Source organism: Grampus griseus (assembly GCF_964374135.1).
Source record: "Grampus griseus genome assembly, chromosome: 11".
Taxonomy (NCBI): Eukaryota; Metazoa; Chordata; class Mammalia; order Artiodactyla; family Delphinidae; genus Grampus; species Grampus griseus.
Window position 1 is genome coordinate 45,164,862 of NC_139005.1, and position 15,155 is coordinate 45,180,016.

The 15,155-nt window shown below is 62.6% G+C and overlaps 1 protein-coding gene across 1 annotated transcript in view; it reads left to right on the forward strand.

Moving 5' to 3' along the window:
• The window catches only part of LRP1 (LDL receptor related protein 1), a 79,470-nt gene that overhangs the window by 51,410 nt on the left and 12,905 nt on the right, over positions 1–15,155 (forward strand). The window contains exons 37-61 of the mRNA XM_082666614.1: positions 95–224; positions 342–468; positions 829–980; positions 1,072–1,196; positions 1,476–1,853; positions 3,260–3,449; positions 6,723–6,927; positions 7,294–7,486; positions 8,090–8,215; positions 8,422–8,550; positions 8,820–8,939; positions 9,148–9,261; positions 9,566–9,715; positions 9,793–9,915; positions 10,251–10,367; positions 10,530–10,658; positions 10,898–11,020; positions 11,100–11,240; positions 11,336–11,526; positions 12,363–12,546; positions 12,683–12,768; positions 12,942–13,061; positions 13,489–13,676; positions 13,813–14,018; positions 14,566–14,754. Coding sequence (XP_082522740.1) covers positions 95–224; positions 342–468; positions 829–980; positions 1,072–1,196; positions 1,476–1,853; positions 3,260–3,449; positions 6,723–6,927; positions 7,294–7,486; positions 8,090–8,215; positions 8,422–8,550; positions 8,820–8,939; positions 9,148–9,261; positions 9,566–9,715; positions 9,793–9,915; positions 10,251–10,367; positions 10,530–10,658; positions 10,898–11,020; positions 11,100–11,240; positions 11,336–11,526; positions 12,363–12,546; positions 12,683–12,768; positions 12,942–13,061; positions 13,489–13,676; positions 13,813–14,018; positions 14,566–14,754 — 3,936 coding nt within the window. The remainder of the gene's footprint in view (positions 1–94; positions 225–341; positions 469–828; positions 981–1,071; positions 1,197–1,475; positions 1,854–3,259; positions 3,450–6,722; positions 6,928–7,293; positions 7,487–8,089; positions 8,216–8,421; positions 8,551–8,819; positions 8,940–9,147; positions 9,262–9,565; positions 9,716–9,792; positions 9,916–10,250; positions 10,368–10,529; positions 10,659–10,897; positions 11,021–11,099; positions 11,241–11,335; positions 11,527–12,362; positions 12,547–12,682; positions 12,769–12,941; positions 13,062–13,488; positions 13,677–13,812; positions 14,019–14,565; positions 14,755–15,155) is intronic.

Genomic DNA, 15,155 nt, shown 5'->3' on the forward strand with positions numbered 1-15,155 from the left:
CAGATGGGGAGAAGCAGGGGTATCAGGGGGCTGGAGGGAACCAGGTACCTCCATCCCCAGCCGACCCCTGAGCTCCCCCTTACTCCCTCCTCAGGCAACATCTACTGGACAGACCAGGGCTTTGACGTCATCGAGGTCGCCAGGCTCAATGGTTCTTTCCGCTACGTGGTCATCTCCCAGGGTCTGGACAAGCCCCGGGCAATCACTGTCCACCCGGAGAAGGGGTGAGGAGCTGGACAGGCTGACCACTCCTGGCTCTGGCCTGGCCTGGTCCCTCTGGCCACAGGCCCCCTCTCCTCCATGTTCTGGGGACTGACCCCCCTCTTCCGCCTCCACCCCAGGTACTTGTTCTGGACCGAGTGGGGCCAGTATCCGCGTATTGAGCGATCTCGCCTGGACGGCGCTGAGCGAGTGGTGCTGGTTAACGTCAGCATCAGCTGGCCCAACGGCATTTCAGTGGACTATCAGGTTTGGATGCAGGCTTGGCCCTGGGGCCGATGGGATGGACCCCGTACTCTGAGGGGCAGTTCCCCTTACCCTGTGCCCTGCTCCCCACTGAGTCTCATATGATGTGCCCATTGGTGGGTAGATGCGGACCCAAGGAGTCGTGGGCTCCTCTGGCCCAGCGCCCCACCCAGAGTAGGATTCCACCACCCCAGAAATGGCGGAGGGGGTCACTCAGAAGCGGGCACTGGAAGAATGCCGAGAGGTCGGCATGTCGGCATTTCAGGGAGCGGGAAGATGTGGAGGAAGGAAGGGAAAGACGAGAGAGGCAGGAGTGAGTGGGACGTGGGGTCTGGCAGTGAAGCGGGTGCCTCCGGCCCGCAGGATGGGAAGCTATACTGGTGCGACGCCCGGACCGACAAGATCGAGCGGATCGACCTGGAGACGGGCGAGGACCGCGAGGTAGTTCTGTCCAGCAACAACATGGACATGTTCTCGGTGTCCGTGTTTGAGGAGTTCATCTACTGGAGTGACAGGTGGGCCACTGTCCTGGCCTTCCCCTGGGCCGGCCGTCCCCTCCCCCCGGCCCCGGATGACATCCTGCTCGTGGTCCTTGCCTTCCCCCAGGACTCACGCCAACGGCTCCATCAAGCGCGGGAGCAAGGACAACGCCACAGACTCCGTGCCCCTGCGAACGGGCATCGGCGTCCAGCTCAAAGACATCAAAGTCTTCAACCGGGACCGACAGAAAGGTGAGGCTGGGGCTCCGGGCTGGGCAGGAGAGGCCGGAGGGCCCCACCTGGGAGCCCAGAGTGAGAAGGGCTGGGAGAGAACTTAGACCCACAGGGCACCCTCTAGGGTCCCACGAGGCTGAGGAGTTGAGCACAGGGGCCTGGAGGGTTGTCTGAACTGGGGATACCGAGGCAGAGCCGGGCGCCAACCAGCGTTTCCACCTCGGCTGAGATGACAGAGGCACCAAGGTGGCCCTGCCCTCTGTAACCTCCGCCTTCCCGGTTTCCCCCCACCCCCAGGCACCAATGTGTGTGCGGTGGCCAACGGCGGGTGCCAGCAGCTGTGCCTGTACCGGGGGGGCGGGCAGCGGGCCTGCGCCTGTGCCCACGGGATGCTGGCTGAAGATGGGGCGTCGTGCCGCGAGTACGCGGGCTACCTGCTCTACTCGGAGCGCACCATCCTCAAGAGCATCCACCTGTCGGATGAGCGCAACCTCAACGCGCCGGTGCAGCCCTTCGAGGACCCTGAGCACATGAAGAACGTCATCGCTCTGGCCTTCGACTACCGAGCGGGCACCTCCCCGGGCACCCCCAACCGCATCTTCTTCAGCGACATCCACTTTGGGAACATCCAGCAGATCAATGACGATGGCTCGGGCAGGACCACCATTGTGGAGAGTGAGCCCAGACTTCCATTCTTCCCAGCAAGTGGAGGCGGGGGAGTGCAGGGAGGGTCAGCACAGACTCAGGGTAGAGAAGCCACAGACACCAGCCAGCCCACCCCTGCCCCGGATCGGAATCCCGCCTGCCTCGGTGTCCCTGACATACGGCCACTGAATCACACAGCACCCATTGCAGTTCCTTGAAAGTCTCTCCTCAACTGGAGGCAGAGTTGGCCCCCTCTGGTCCTGGTTCTGCCCCCAGGCTACACAGAATAAGCGGAAACTCTCCCCTGTGTGTCCGCTGCTCACAGAACAGGCTGCAGAGATGGGGCGGGTGTAACCCCAGACACAGGATTTTAGTCACCTGGGCGAGTTTTCTGTGCTCTCTCAGCCTCAGATTGCTCGCCAGTGCACAGAGACAGGATGACCTGAGACGACAGGTGGGAGAGCTTAGCTCGGCGCAGGGCACATTGTGTGAGCTCCATAAAGGGTGGGGGGGGGGGGTTAGAGCTGTCATCCTAGGACAGCCTTTCAGCTCTTTGAAAACTGCTATTTTATTCCACTAGTTTTCTCTTCTCCGGGCTGGATGCTCCTAGGTCCTTTGACTCATTCATTTGTTCATGCATTTATCACTCCTGTCCGTAAAGACCTGCCAGGCGCGGAACTAGGTGCCGGGTATACAGTGGTGATAAAAACAGACCTGTCTTTCAACCTCCTTGGCCCTTGTCTGCCTCACAGAATCCAGTCCCCACATCTGTCTAAAAATGTAGTGTCCAAAGCTGAACTCGATACTCTGTAATCGTAGCTCGATCGGGAGAGACTGGCAGAAGTGTCCCCTCTCTCCGGGCCATTGTTCGGGCTACAATACTTCTATTAACGCAGCTTTCTGGCAACCACGTCGCCAGACAGCTTGAAGTCACTGAAACCCCTGAGGCTTTTTCTCTTAACCTAAGTTCTGCTACGGCTCTTTCATCACGCACTTAGTTCTTAACCTGAGCCTAAGATGTCTACCAGACAATTCAGTTCAGGGTCTTTTTAAGTAGGAAGCTCCCCAGTACAGCCCACGTGGGATCTGATTTACTGAAATCCAGTTTGCGCCCAACTTGGTAGAACTTTAGCTCCAGGAAGTGTGACCACAGCATAAAGCCAAATCTATCCAGCCATGGGAGGACACAGAAAGAAGGGTTAGGGGGATGGACCATGGATCATTTGGGTGGGAAATAGGGGGGTGCAGAAGGGGCTGGGGGCACCGAGGGCCACACCCACACACACTCCCCAGCTCCCACACTTCCCATCCAGCCCCACATATGCCAAGGGAGGGGGTGCCCCAGGCCATCCCCTTAGCGTGGGGATACCCAGGCTGCCCCTTCGCTCTGCTCTCTGGCCCTGTCCTGACCCATCGCTGCTCCTGTCTCCTCGCAGACGTGGGCTCCGTGGAAGGCCTGGCCTATCACCGTGGCTGGGATACTCTCTACTGGACAAGCTACACGACATCCACCATCACCCGCCACACGGTGGACCAGACCCGCCCGGGAGCCTTCGAGCGTGAGACGGTCATCACCATGTCTGGAGACGACCACCCAAGGGCCTTTGTGCTGGATGAGTGCCAGAAGTGAGCTGCGGGCCCAGGGCATGGGGACAGCGGGCCACAGGGTGGCAGGAACTGCCCCTAGGCAGACCAGGAAAGGGGATGCAGGAGCAGGAGAGGCTGGCTCTAACCTGAGCTCAGCCACTTCCTTGCTGTGTGACCTTAGACCAGCTGCGTGACCTCTCTGAGCTTTGGTTTCCTCATCTGTAATATGAGGACAATAGCATTTCAGGTGCCTCATCAAGGGGAGGATGAGAGAGCTGTGGAGGACCCTCTGACTTGGTGATTAATTGATTCATTCATCAGAGAGCCATGTTCAAGGCACATAGTAGGTCCTCTGTCTTTCTGGGTCTCCAAGCTTCAAGCAAAGGTTGTTCACTGAACACCTGTTGTGTGGAAGCCTTGAGCTGGGCCCATTCAAGCCACCTAGCTGGGGAGAGAAATCACTGGTGGGAAACTGCTGACGGCACAGGGCTGGATATGATGACCGAGAGGCAGCACGGGGGCGGTGGGTTGGCACAGGGCCTGGAATTGCAAAGGCCAGGGAAGGGCAGCCCGGATAAGAGCTTTGAGCAAGCGCCAGAGGAGGGAGGGCTCCAGGCAGGGAAGGACTTCAAGGGGCCTCAGCCACGCCCAGCCCAGTTGAGGTGCTGGGGCTGGGGGTGTGGGGGGGTGCCGGGGGGTTGGTGGGGGACAGGCTTGAGGAAGCCCAGGAGGCTGGGCTAAGGTTGCCAAGGGAGAATTTGGGAGGAAACCCCCCGGCATGGTACACACCCCCAGCCTCCACCCACTCTGCTCTCCTGCAGGGGCAGCCCCCGGCCCCATCACGTGGGCCTCTGGTGAGCCCCCAGCCTCACCTTAGGACTGCTGGCCCACATTCTAGCAAAACTTTGTTCCCCTGGATTTAGCAGCGCTTGGAATGTTTTCCCAAAGCTTTACTAGGAAACTAAGGAACAAACAAAACCCAAAAGCAGCTACTTAGAAACAGTGAGTGCACCAAACCTAGATTCCTTACCCTGATGTAACTCACGCCTGGCCCAAAGCCGGCCTGCCTGACACCGCCAGCCAGCTCGAGGGTCCTTCCTGCCTCGGTCCTGTCCCGCACGTACGCGGCTCACGACGGAGATCCCGTCTTCCCCGCTGTGACCCTCGGCGGCTTCACCTGCCTGGGGCTGGCCCCCCGGGCCCGTCCCTCGTGAGCCTGGAGCTTCCATGGGGGGGCCGTGCTCTGGGCCCCCGGCCTGCCTCTCACGTTTGATTCAGAGCCCACTAATTTCCTTTGCTCTGAGCTCAGGGGACTCAGTCCTTCACTCAGCAAATGGGTTTTGAGAGCCAGCGACGTGCTGAGGATCCGATGGGGAGCAGGGTTGTGTCAGCACTTTGCCGGCATATTTGATTCTTGCCCTCACGAGGCTGCAGGGAGCTCCACGAGTGGGTGACGAGGACCTGACCCGGGCTGGAAGTCAGGGAACGTATTCTCAAGGGGCAATGCATGAGCCAGGTCTGCGAGGCGACAGGGTGAACTGAAGCCAGGCAGGGCACAGGAGAAAGAGCCGAACCGTCTAGGACAGGCCCTCCCTCGGCCAGAAGGAGCGAGCGCTTTGGAGGAATGGGAGGGAGCCCGTGCGGAGGGGGCAGCGGCCCCCCCCAGCCCGGTTAGAAAGTCTCCGCAACCCTGGGTGCTGACTGCCTGCCCCTCAGGAAAGCCTCCGCACCATTCCCCACGGCCCTTTCCCGGGGAGTGGTTTTACCAAACTTGGGATCCACAGTGACAGCACGGATTGTTCTGCCACGTGTAGCAGTTTATAACGATAGGAGGAAAGCCACTTCCCAGCACAGAGTGTGCTGTACCTGAGGGTGTGGGTGGCCCTGATGGGGAGGAAGAGGGCTCTAGCAGCTGCCTCGGGACACCCGTTTTCTCTTGTGGAGGCCAGAGGGAGATGCCTCCGTCTGCGCCCATCCTGATTCCAGGAGCCACCAGAACCCCGCCCCTTCCCCTGATGAGGCCTTTAAAACCAGGGCTTTATCCTCATGGGCTCAGGAGCAGCCAGCACCTCCTTAATGGGAGGGAAGCATCCTTTTCCTACCTGAGCACAGTGGCAGGATGGAGAGACGGGGGAGGGGGAGTGTTCAAAAGAGTGAGACCTGGAGAGGTTTGAGGAGATAAGTCCAGCAGCTCTGCGAGACAGCTCTATAGCCAGAACAGCAGAAGGATGAGGGACACAGGGGCCTGGGGGTTGGGAGGCAGAGGGCAGGTCCTGTGAGGGAACTGAAAAGCGGATCTGGCTTTGGTGTAGCTCAATGCTTTCCAAAGTCCAGGGTGCATGAGGGTGGCCTGGGGAGTGCTGGCAAGTCTGGTTCCCTGGCCTCACCCTACCCTAACTGCACGTGAATCTCCAGGACAAAGACCCAGGAATCGCCATCCAATGCAGGTGGTCTGAGGACCACACTGACACCAGTGTAGTGCTTGACCAGCCTGGGGGTCTTCCACACCCGCCTCTGGGGCCTCGCCACCACCCCCACCCGAGAAGCACGGCATAGCTGGGCGTTCCCACCACCTCCTTCACTGAAAGGAAGCCGAGGCTCAGAGGGGCCAAGAGGGATGCTTAGGTCAGAGCTAGTAAGGGGCAAAGCTGAGGCTCAGATCCCTAATATGCAAAGGCCTTAAATTACGGAGAAGGCGACTCTTGGGAACTTGATGGTAGAATCCATGCGTCCCCAGGACCTAGGACACACTAGACACTCAACGGCTTCCTGAATGCCAGGAGAAGAGAGAAATGAAGGAAAAAATAATAGAAAATCCTCAGATAGAACACACAGCTGTCGTTTAATCCTCAGACCCCTCTATGGGGCAGGTAGTAGTATTCCCATTTCATAGAGTGGGAAACTGAGGCACACAGGGGTTAAGTAACTTGCTAAGGTTCCTAGATGGTCAGTGCTGGAGCCGGGATGGAACCCCAGAGGCTGACTCACTTGGCTACGCTGTCTCAGTAAACGCAGGTGGCCATTTCACAGACACTGAGAAGCACTGGTGCACGTGCACACACACACACACACACACACACACACACACACACACACATACACACATGCAAGCTGTCTGTGTGGCAGCCCTTCCCAGGCACTGGGGCTGTGTTGGCCTTGGTGGCTCTGAGGTTGCCTGTGGTGCAACCTCAGGTGTCTAGCTGACACTCTGGCCGACCCCCGGGTCTGGCTGTCTGCACGCCCGGGCCTGGTCCCTCCATGGCGGACTCCCTGGCTTTGAGTCCTGATCTCCGTGGCCCTCTCTCCTCCCAGCCTGATGTTCTGGACCAATTGGAACGAGCAGCACCCCAGCATCATGCGGGCAGCCCTGTCAGGAGCCAACGTCCTGACTCTCATCGAGAAGGACATCCGCACCCCCAATGGCCTGGCCATCGACCACCGGGCCGAGAAGCTCTACTTCTCCGACGCCACCCTAGACAAGATCGAGCGGTGCGAGTATGACGGCTCCCATCGCTATGTGAGTCTCCGGGGCAGGCGGGACGGGCGGCACGAGGGGGCTGACGCTGGGGTACTGCCGGTCAGCCAGGGAGGAGATTGCCCAGGCACGGAGCAGGAGAAAGGGAGGCCACCTGACATGGTGGGAAGAGCCAGGGGGCAGTGGGGAGTCCCAGTCAGACCCTGACCTTGCCACTTCGCCATCTTCAGCCTTCCAGGCTTGGTTTCCTCAGCAGTTAAATGAGGAAAGTGATCACAGGTCTCTGCAAATCCTGCCCCTTCTGCGACTGTGTCTGAGGAGCCGGGCCCCTGGTCCCTGGAGCCAGCTGCAGGGGGTGGAGGTGGGGGCGAGAGTGATCCCTTCGACGGGCTGATGCTGTCTCCCCAGGTGATCCTGAAGTCAGAGCCCGTCCACCCCTTCGGGTTGGCTGTGTATGGGGAGCACATCTTCTGGACCGACTGGGTGCGGCGGGCCGTGCAGCGGGCCAACAAGTACGTGGGCAGTGACATGAAGCTGCTGCGCGTGGACATCCCCCAGCAGCCCATGGGCATCATCGCCGTGGCCAATGATACCAACAGCTGTGAGTGGGGCCGCTGCCACCAGCCTTGCTCTCCTGCCCCCTGTGCCAGCATGTACACACACACACACACACACGCACACGCACACACACACAACTGGTCTGATTCACATCTTTGGACACCCCCAGCACACGCTCTAGCCATTCCTCCCACTCAGAACCACACCTACCCGTCAGAACCTGATCTCACACCCATCCCAGGCGCTGCCTACTCCACCCTCTGTGTGCACGAGCACAGACACGGTCCCACACTGGCTTGACAACCAAGGGTCCCACACACAGATCTGCAGCTGTCCCGGCCTCTCACACACTCCTCACACATGCCCTGGGGTGCCCACCACTACACACACGACCTTAGGCTTGACTCTCCCCAGAGTACGGCTCAGAGCCCCAGTCACCCCACCTAAGAGCACACACATCCTCAATGACCTCAGGCTCACCCAAACGCTCCCACCCGGCCTTCCCACGGCAGCCCCCGCCCCAGCCGTGAGCTGCCGTGTCACAGGTGGTGCCAGGAAGCTCAGCGAAGCTGTTGGGGGTGGGGGGCGTTCTGCATGTGCACAGCAGAGGACGCGCTTAGCCCACTGTCCTCCATCTCTGCCTCAGGCGAACTCTCCCCTTGTCGCATCAACAACGGGGGCTGCCAGGACCTGTGTCTGCTCACTCACCAAGGCCATGTCAACTGCTCCTGCCGAGGGGGCCGCATCCTCCAGGACGACCTCAGCTGCCAGGGTGAGAGGGGGAGGAGGGAGGAGGGCACTGACGGGGGGCCCTGGGCATAGATGGGGACCGTCTCCTCCCAGACTCTCCAGCAGCCCAGCCCCACAAAGCCTTTCATCATGGTGCGACGGGATGGCCTCAGTTCCTGGGGGGAGAGGCGTACGGGCACTCAGAGCCCCAGGGCCCCGCTCAGGAAGCTCCCCCACCTTCCCCCCCAGCGGTGAATTCCTCGTGCCGAGCTCAAGACGAGTTCGAGTGTGCCAATGGCGAGTGCATCAACTTCAGCCTGACGTGCGACGGCGTCTCCCACTGCAAGGACAAGTCTGACGAGAAGCCGTCCTACTGCAGTAAGGAGCCTCCTCCAGCCCCAGAGCCCCCGCCCGCGCCCCCAGGCCCCACCTCCTGAGTCACCAGCCTCAGGCCTCAGCAGGGCGGGGCGTGGGAGTGAGAGGGGCAGAAGCCGCCCCCCGCAACCCCGACCGGAGAAGGAGTCGAGCCCCGTGCCGGCCCGTTGCAAAGCCTCAAGTTTGTCAAGGGAGCAAACGCAGGACGTCTCATCAGAGGCAGCCCCTGCCCTGTAGCTGCTGCTGACTGTGGCCTGCTCCCCGCTCTGCAGATACACGCCGCTGCAAGACGACTTTCCGCCAGTGCAACAATGGGCGCTGTGTGTCCAACATGCTGTGGTGCAACGGAGCAGACGACTGTGGGGACGGTTCTGATGAGATTCCCTGCAACAGTGAGTGCGACCCGTGCCGGGCCTCGGACCGCCCCCAAGCCTGCCCCCCCCACTTGCTGATCTTTGGTCCCCAGGCCCCAAGGAGTCTGGTTCAGGGCACTATATGATGGGGCTGGACAGGCACTTTGGGCCGGGAGCCCTGGCCTGGGCCTGCCTGGCCCCCCCAGGGAGGACCCCGCCTGATGGCACGGGGTGGGTGCTCTTCTAGAGACGGCCTGCGGCGTGGGCGAATTCCGCTGCCGGGACGGCACCTGCATTGGGAACTCCAGTCGCTGCAACCAGTTTGTGGACTGTGAGGATGCCTCGGACGAGATGAACTGCAGTGAGTGATGCCCCTTTCCTGGGTGCCTCCTCGGGTGCCCTGCCCTCCTGTCCGGGCTCCTCTGCCTTCCCTCTGGCCCACGTGGCAGCCTCAGTCCCCTCCCAGTCTGCCCCAGGCCTGGGCTCCCTGAGACTCAGGGAGGGGGCAGGGAGTGGAAAGTGTGGGCAGAGCACCACCCCCCACCCCCCACCGAACAACACGGTTCAACTTTCTAAAACGCTTGAAGGCTCCGTACGGGCCAGCAGCTCTAAGGGAGGGTGTTTGGAGGGAACCTGGTGTCACCCCTCATCCTCGCCTTCGCCAGGCGCCACCGACTGCAGCAGCTACTTCCGCCTGGGGGTGAAGGGCGTGCGCTTCCAGCCCTGTGAGCGGACCTCCCTCTGCTACGCGCCCAGCTGGGTGTGTGATGGCGCGAACGACTGCGGGGACTACAGTGACGAGCGCGACTGCCCAGGTCCGACCAGGGGGCAGGTGTGCGGTGGGCAGCGGACCCCCGAGGCGGCTGCGCCTTCATGCCTCCCTCGCCCCCAGGTGTGAAGCGCCCCAGGTGCCCCCTGAACTACTTCGCCTGCCCTAGTGGGCGCTGCATCCCCATGAGCTGGACGTGTGACAAGGAGGACGACTGTGAACATGGCGAGGACGAGACCCACTGCAGTGAGTGACCGCAAGCACCCGCTCACCTGAGCTAGGCACCCAGAGGACCTGTGGGGTTGGGGCTTCGCCTTAGCCACTGAGACCCTGTCCAGGCCCCACCTCTTGGTTCCTTCGCAGGAAATGCCCTCCTTTGAGAAGGGCACCCAGGGCTTCACCCCGTGCCCCCAACCCAGACCCTCAGGCTCTGAGATGGGGGCCGTCTCTCCAGCCCCTGCTGAGCCCCCCACAGAGGGTGCCATGGGGGTGTCTCTCCCATCCATCCTCTGGCATCTACCTGCCGAGCTGAGTGACCCGCCCTCTCTCCCCCATCTAACTGTGGCTTCCGACTGCCCCAGACAAGTTCTGCTCAGAGGCCCAGTTTGAGTGCCAGAACCATCGCTGCATCTCCAAGCAGTGGCTGTGTGATGGCAGCGATGACTGCGGGGACGGCTCGGACGAGGCCGCTCACTGTGGTGAGAGGGGCCTGGGGTCTGGCTGGGGAGGTGGCCCCAGGAAGGGCAGGGCCCCCCACGCACCCCACCAGGGACAGCACAGAAGTGGGCACGTCACCCCAGCTGCCTGGCCCTGCTCCTTCCACTCTTGCGTCTCTCAGTGGCTCCCTGTTCCCTCCACAGAAGGCAAGACGTGCGGCCCCAGCTCCTTCTCCTGCCCGGGCACCCACGTGTGCGTCCCCGAGCGCTGGCTCTGTGACGGTGACAAGGACTGTGCTGACGGCGCTGACGAGAGCGTCACAGCCGGCTGCTGTGAGTGGTGGGGCCGTGGTCTCACTTTGCAGGAGGGGAGACCGAGGTCCAGGGGAGGAAGTGTTTCCGCGGGGGTCACTCAGGCGGTCAGTGGCAGAGCCCTGTCTACAGCCCAGGTGTCCAGACGCCCCGTCCAGCGCTCTGCCCATTCTACCACTCAGACCACAGGAAGGTTGTGGGGAGACAGTCAGCAGCCGGGCGGGCGGGGGCTGAGGGGCCGTGTCCGCCTGTGTCCGCAGTGTACAACAGCACCTGTGAGGACCGCGAGTTCATGTGTCAGAACCGCCAGTGCATCCCCAAGCACTTCATGTGCGACCACGACCGGGACTGCGCCGACGGCTCGGACGAGTCCCCCGAGTGTGGTGAGCCCGGGGCCGCGGTGGGAGGGGCCCCGCCCTCCACGCACGGGCCGCCAGCCTCACCTGCCCCCTCCCACCGCAGAGTACCCGACCTGCGGCCCCAGCGAGTTCCGCTGCGCCAACGGGCGCTGCCTGAGCTCCCGCCAGTGGGAGTGCGATGGTGAAAACGACTGCCACGACCAGAGCGACGAGGCGCCCAAGAACCCGCACTGCACCAGCCCAGGTGGGCCCCGCGCCTGGCTCCCTCCCCACGCTTGGCCCGGCCCCGGCCCCCAGACGGCCCAGGACCTGGCTGACCCGCCACCTCCGTCCCCCCAGAGCACAAGTGCAACGCCTCCTCGCAGTTCCTGTGCAGCAGCGGGCGCTGCGTGGCCGAGGCGCTGCTTTGCGACGGGCAGGACGACTGCGGCGATGGCTCGGACGAGCGCGGCTGCCACGTCAACGAGTGCCTCAGCCGCAAGCTCAGCGGCTGCAGCCAGGACTGCGAGGACCTCAAGATCGGCTTCAAGGTGCGCTGTGCCCCGGGTGGGAGCCTGGCTGGGACTCCTTCCTCCATCCCTCATTCATTTATTCATCGGTTCATCCGTCCAACGAGGGCTAACTCAGCTCCTATTCTGCCAGGCAGTGTTCTAGGCACTGGGGACCCAGCATTGAGCACAACAGACATCTCTGCTTAGTTGGTTCTGCATCTGTTCGGGAGGTAGAGCCAGCAGGCTTTGCTGGCAGATGAGGTCAGGGGCACGAGAGAAGGAGGGGCACGCAGATGTCAAACAGGCGCCAGATGCGCAGGCCTGCAGTCCAAGGGGGAGGCCAGACAGGAGAGAGAGGCTGGGAGCTGTCACCATAGAGACGGCATTTAAGTCATGAGTCTGGATGAGATCCCGAAGCGGGCCAGTGTAGACGAACACGAGGGTGGTCCGAGGCCGGAGCCCTGTGCTCAGCCACGCTGAGGGCAGTGAGGTGGGGGGGGCGGCAGCGGAGCCTGGGCAGGGGCAGCCTTGGGGGCCGGAGAGCAGCCAGGCGAAGAAGGTGCTGGAGGAAGAGGTGATGGGCTGTCGGATGAGGCTCGCGGGTCACGTGAGGGGAGGCCTGAGCCTCGGCCTCGGGACGCAGAGTCGTGGCAGTCACTGGGGACTCACGCCAGTGGGTGGGGTGGGGGTGAGAGCCAGACGGCTGGCGTGGGCCAGCTCAGTGCCGGTGTGCTGCCTGCTTCCCTTGGTGAGGCACAGCCAGCCACCCAGGGTGGAGGGTGCTTCTGACCCTCGGTCTCGAGGTGAGAGGCCTGCAGCTCCTGGGGCGGCCCAGACCCCTGCCCGTGCCCACCCCAGGCTCCCTGTGCCCACAGTGCCGCTGCCGCCCTGGCTTCCGCCTGAAGGACGACGGCCGGACGTGCGCTGACGTGGACGAGTGCAGCACCACCTTCCCCTGCAGCCAGCGCTGCATCAACACCCACGGCAGCTACAAGTGTCTGTGCGTGGAGGGCTACGCCCCCCGCGGCGGCGACCCCCACAGCTGCAAAGCTGTGACTGGTGAGACGGGGGCTTGGAGGGTGTGCCGTTGGCCCTGGCAGGCAGCCCGGGGCTGGGGTGGGCGGGCTGGAACGGCAGGGCTGAAGGCAGGCTGGGGACGGGGGTGCTAGAATGAGCCGCCCTCCTCTGCCTCCAGACGAGGAGCCGTTTCTGATCTTCGCCAACCGGTACTACCTGCGTAAGCTCAACCTGGATGGCTCCAACTACACGCTGCTTAAGCAGGTGCCAGACCCGCCCTCCTCACCCCGCTGCCTCCCCAGACCCACAGCTACGTCCCTCACCCAGTACAGCCCCCCGTTCTCCGCACTCGGGCCCATGGCCATCCCCCCACTGACCTCTCCCGCCGTCCACGTCCTGACTCCTCGGTCACCCCTCTGCTCACCCCCCAAACCAAGGGCCTCAACAACGCTGTCGCCTTGGACTTTGACTACCGAGAGCAGATGATTTACTGGACAGACGTGACAACGCAGGGCAGCATGATCCGAAGGATGCACCTTAACGGGAGCAACGTCCAGGTGAGGCCGGGCGCAGAGTCAGCCCGTGCCCCCGCCCAGGGGGCCCTCTCTGCTTCAAGGCCATCTCCCCTTCTTCCCACCCACCCCACTGAATTATTCCTTTTCCCCGCTCCACACTGAGTCACCGCAGGACTCTGCCTGTCCTTACTCCTCTCTCCCCTAAGCCCAGCGAGCGAGGTCTAGGAGATTCCTGTCTCTCTTTCCCTAATTAGCTGTAAGTTCCCCTTCTGTCTGACCTCCCTTAAACCTGTGCTCCCAGGCACTGTGGGGCTTGGGTTGTGGTCTCTCTCATCCAGAGACCCCTATCCTCGAGCCTGGGCTGACACCATGCCCGGGGCTGGGCCTTTTCCATCCACTGTGCTCCTAGAGCGGCTGAGGGTCCTGCCCCAACTCACCCAGGGCCCTTCCTCCCTGCCCCTGCCCGCAGGTGCTGCACAGGACGGGCCTCAGCAATCCCGACGGGCTGGCTGTGGATTGGGTCGGCGGCAACCTATACTGGTGTGACAAAGGCCGGGACACCATCGAAGTGTCCAAGCTCAACGGGGCCTATCGCACGGTGTTGGTCAGCTCTGGCCTCCGTGAGCCCAGGGCTCTGGTGGTGGACGTGCAGAATGGGTACGTGGGCGAGGAGGGTTGGGGGAGCCTCTGAAGGCAGCTGGTACACTTGGGCGTCCAGGCCCAGCCTCCCTGCAGGCTCCTGGTGGGACTGGTTGCTGGATATCTCAGGGCTGACTGCTCACCCACCTGACAGGTACCTGTACTGGACAGACTGGGGGGACCACTCACTGATCGGCCGGATCGGCATGGATGGGTCTGGCCGCAGTGTCATCGTGGACACCAAGATCACGTGGCCCAACGGCCTGACCCTGGACTACGTCACCGAGCGCATCTACTGGGCCGACGCCCGTGAGGACTACATTGAGTTTGCCAGCCTGGATGGCTCCAATCGTCACGTTGGTCAGTGTGCCAGTGAGCCTGCCCAGGCACAGCAGACCTAGTGGGGATGGGGGTTCTGAAGCTACAGGGGATCAGGCCTTTGGGGCAAGAGTAGGCTTAAAAGCCAGAGGGTATGGTCTGAGGACACCACCCACCGGGGGTCTGGGGCTTCAGAGCACCCCAGGGTATGCCCCCTGGATCCGCCCAGGCATGAGGAAACCACCAGCTCCCTCGGGAAGGAGAGAGAGCGGCACCTTCCCACGCACAGTTTCAGATGACAGGCCCTGAGGAAGGTGGGAGCAGAAGGGCTGGGGCTGGCGTACCCAGGACGCCCCCACTCCCTCCCAGGGAACCGTAGAGTGTATTTGGGCAGGAACCTGTTGTCAGACAGGCCAGGAGTTGCGTTTCAGCTCTGCCACTTACCAGCTGTGCGGCCAGGGGCTGGAGCTGGGCTAGTGCCCCCCTCACAGGGCTGCTGTGGGGTTAAGGGCCCAGTAGGGAAGGCGCCCAGTGCTACTCGGTGCTGACCGGCCGCCCGGCCTGTCCCCCGGCCCCCTGCCGCCCTCAGTGCTGAGCCAGGACATACCGCACATCTTCGCCCTGACCCTGTTCGAGGACTACGTCTACTGGACCGACTGGGAGACAAAGTCCATCAACAGAGCCCACAAGACCACGGGCACCAACAAGACGCTTCTCATCAGCACACTGCACCGGCCCATGGACCTGCACGTCTTCCACGCCCTGCGCCAGCCTGACGGTAAGCGGCCGAGGACCGAGAGCCGACCCCCGCTGAGCCAGGCACGAGGGGCCCCTGCGGTGGGACGGGGCCCCACTGTCTCAGCAGGGCTGCCAGGCCACCCCTCCCCCAGCACGGACCAAGCAGCGCCTGCAGACACCAGGAGATTCGGAGGCCTGTAGACAGGCTACGTTCCGGCTCTCAGGAGCTACAGCCCAGCTGGGGTCCAGCCCTAGAACCTTGTAGCAGCGAGGCCCTGAGGCCGTCCAGTAGAGCAGGTCTGGGTGGAGACCACCAAGGCCAGACCCCGAAGGCAGGCAGGCCAGAGCTGAGGGGGAGAGCACAGGGGAGGCAGCGTGTGGGGTTCGGGTCCAGCCTGATCCTGGGACCTCAGCAGAGTCCTCTCCTATCTCTGGCTTCAG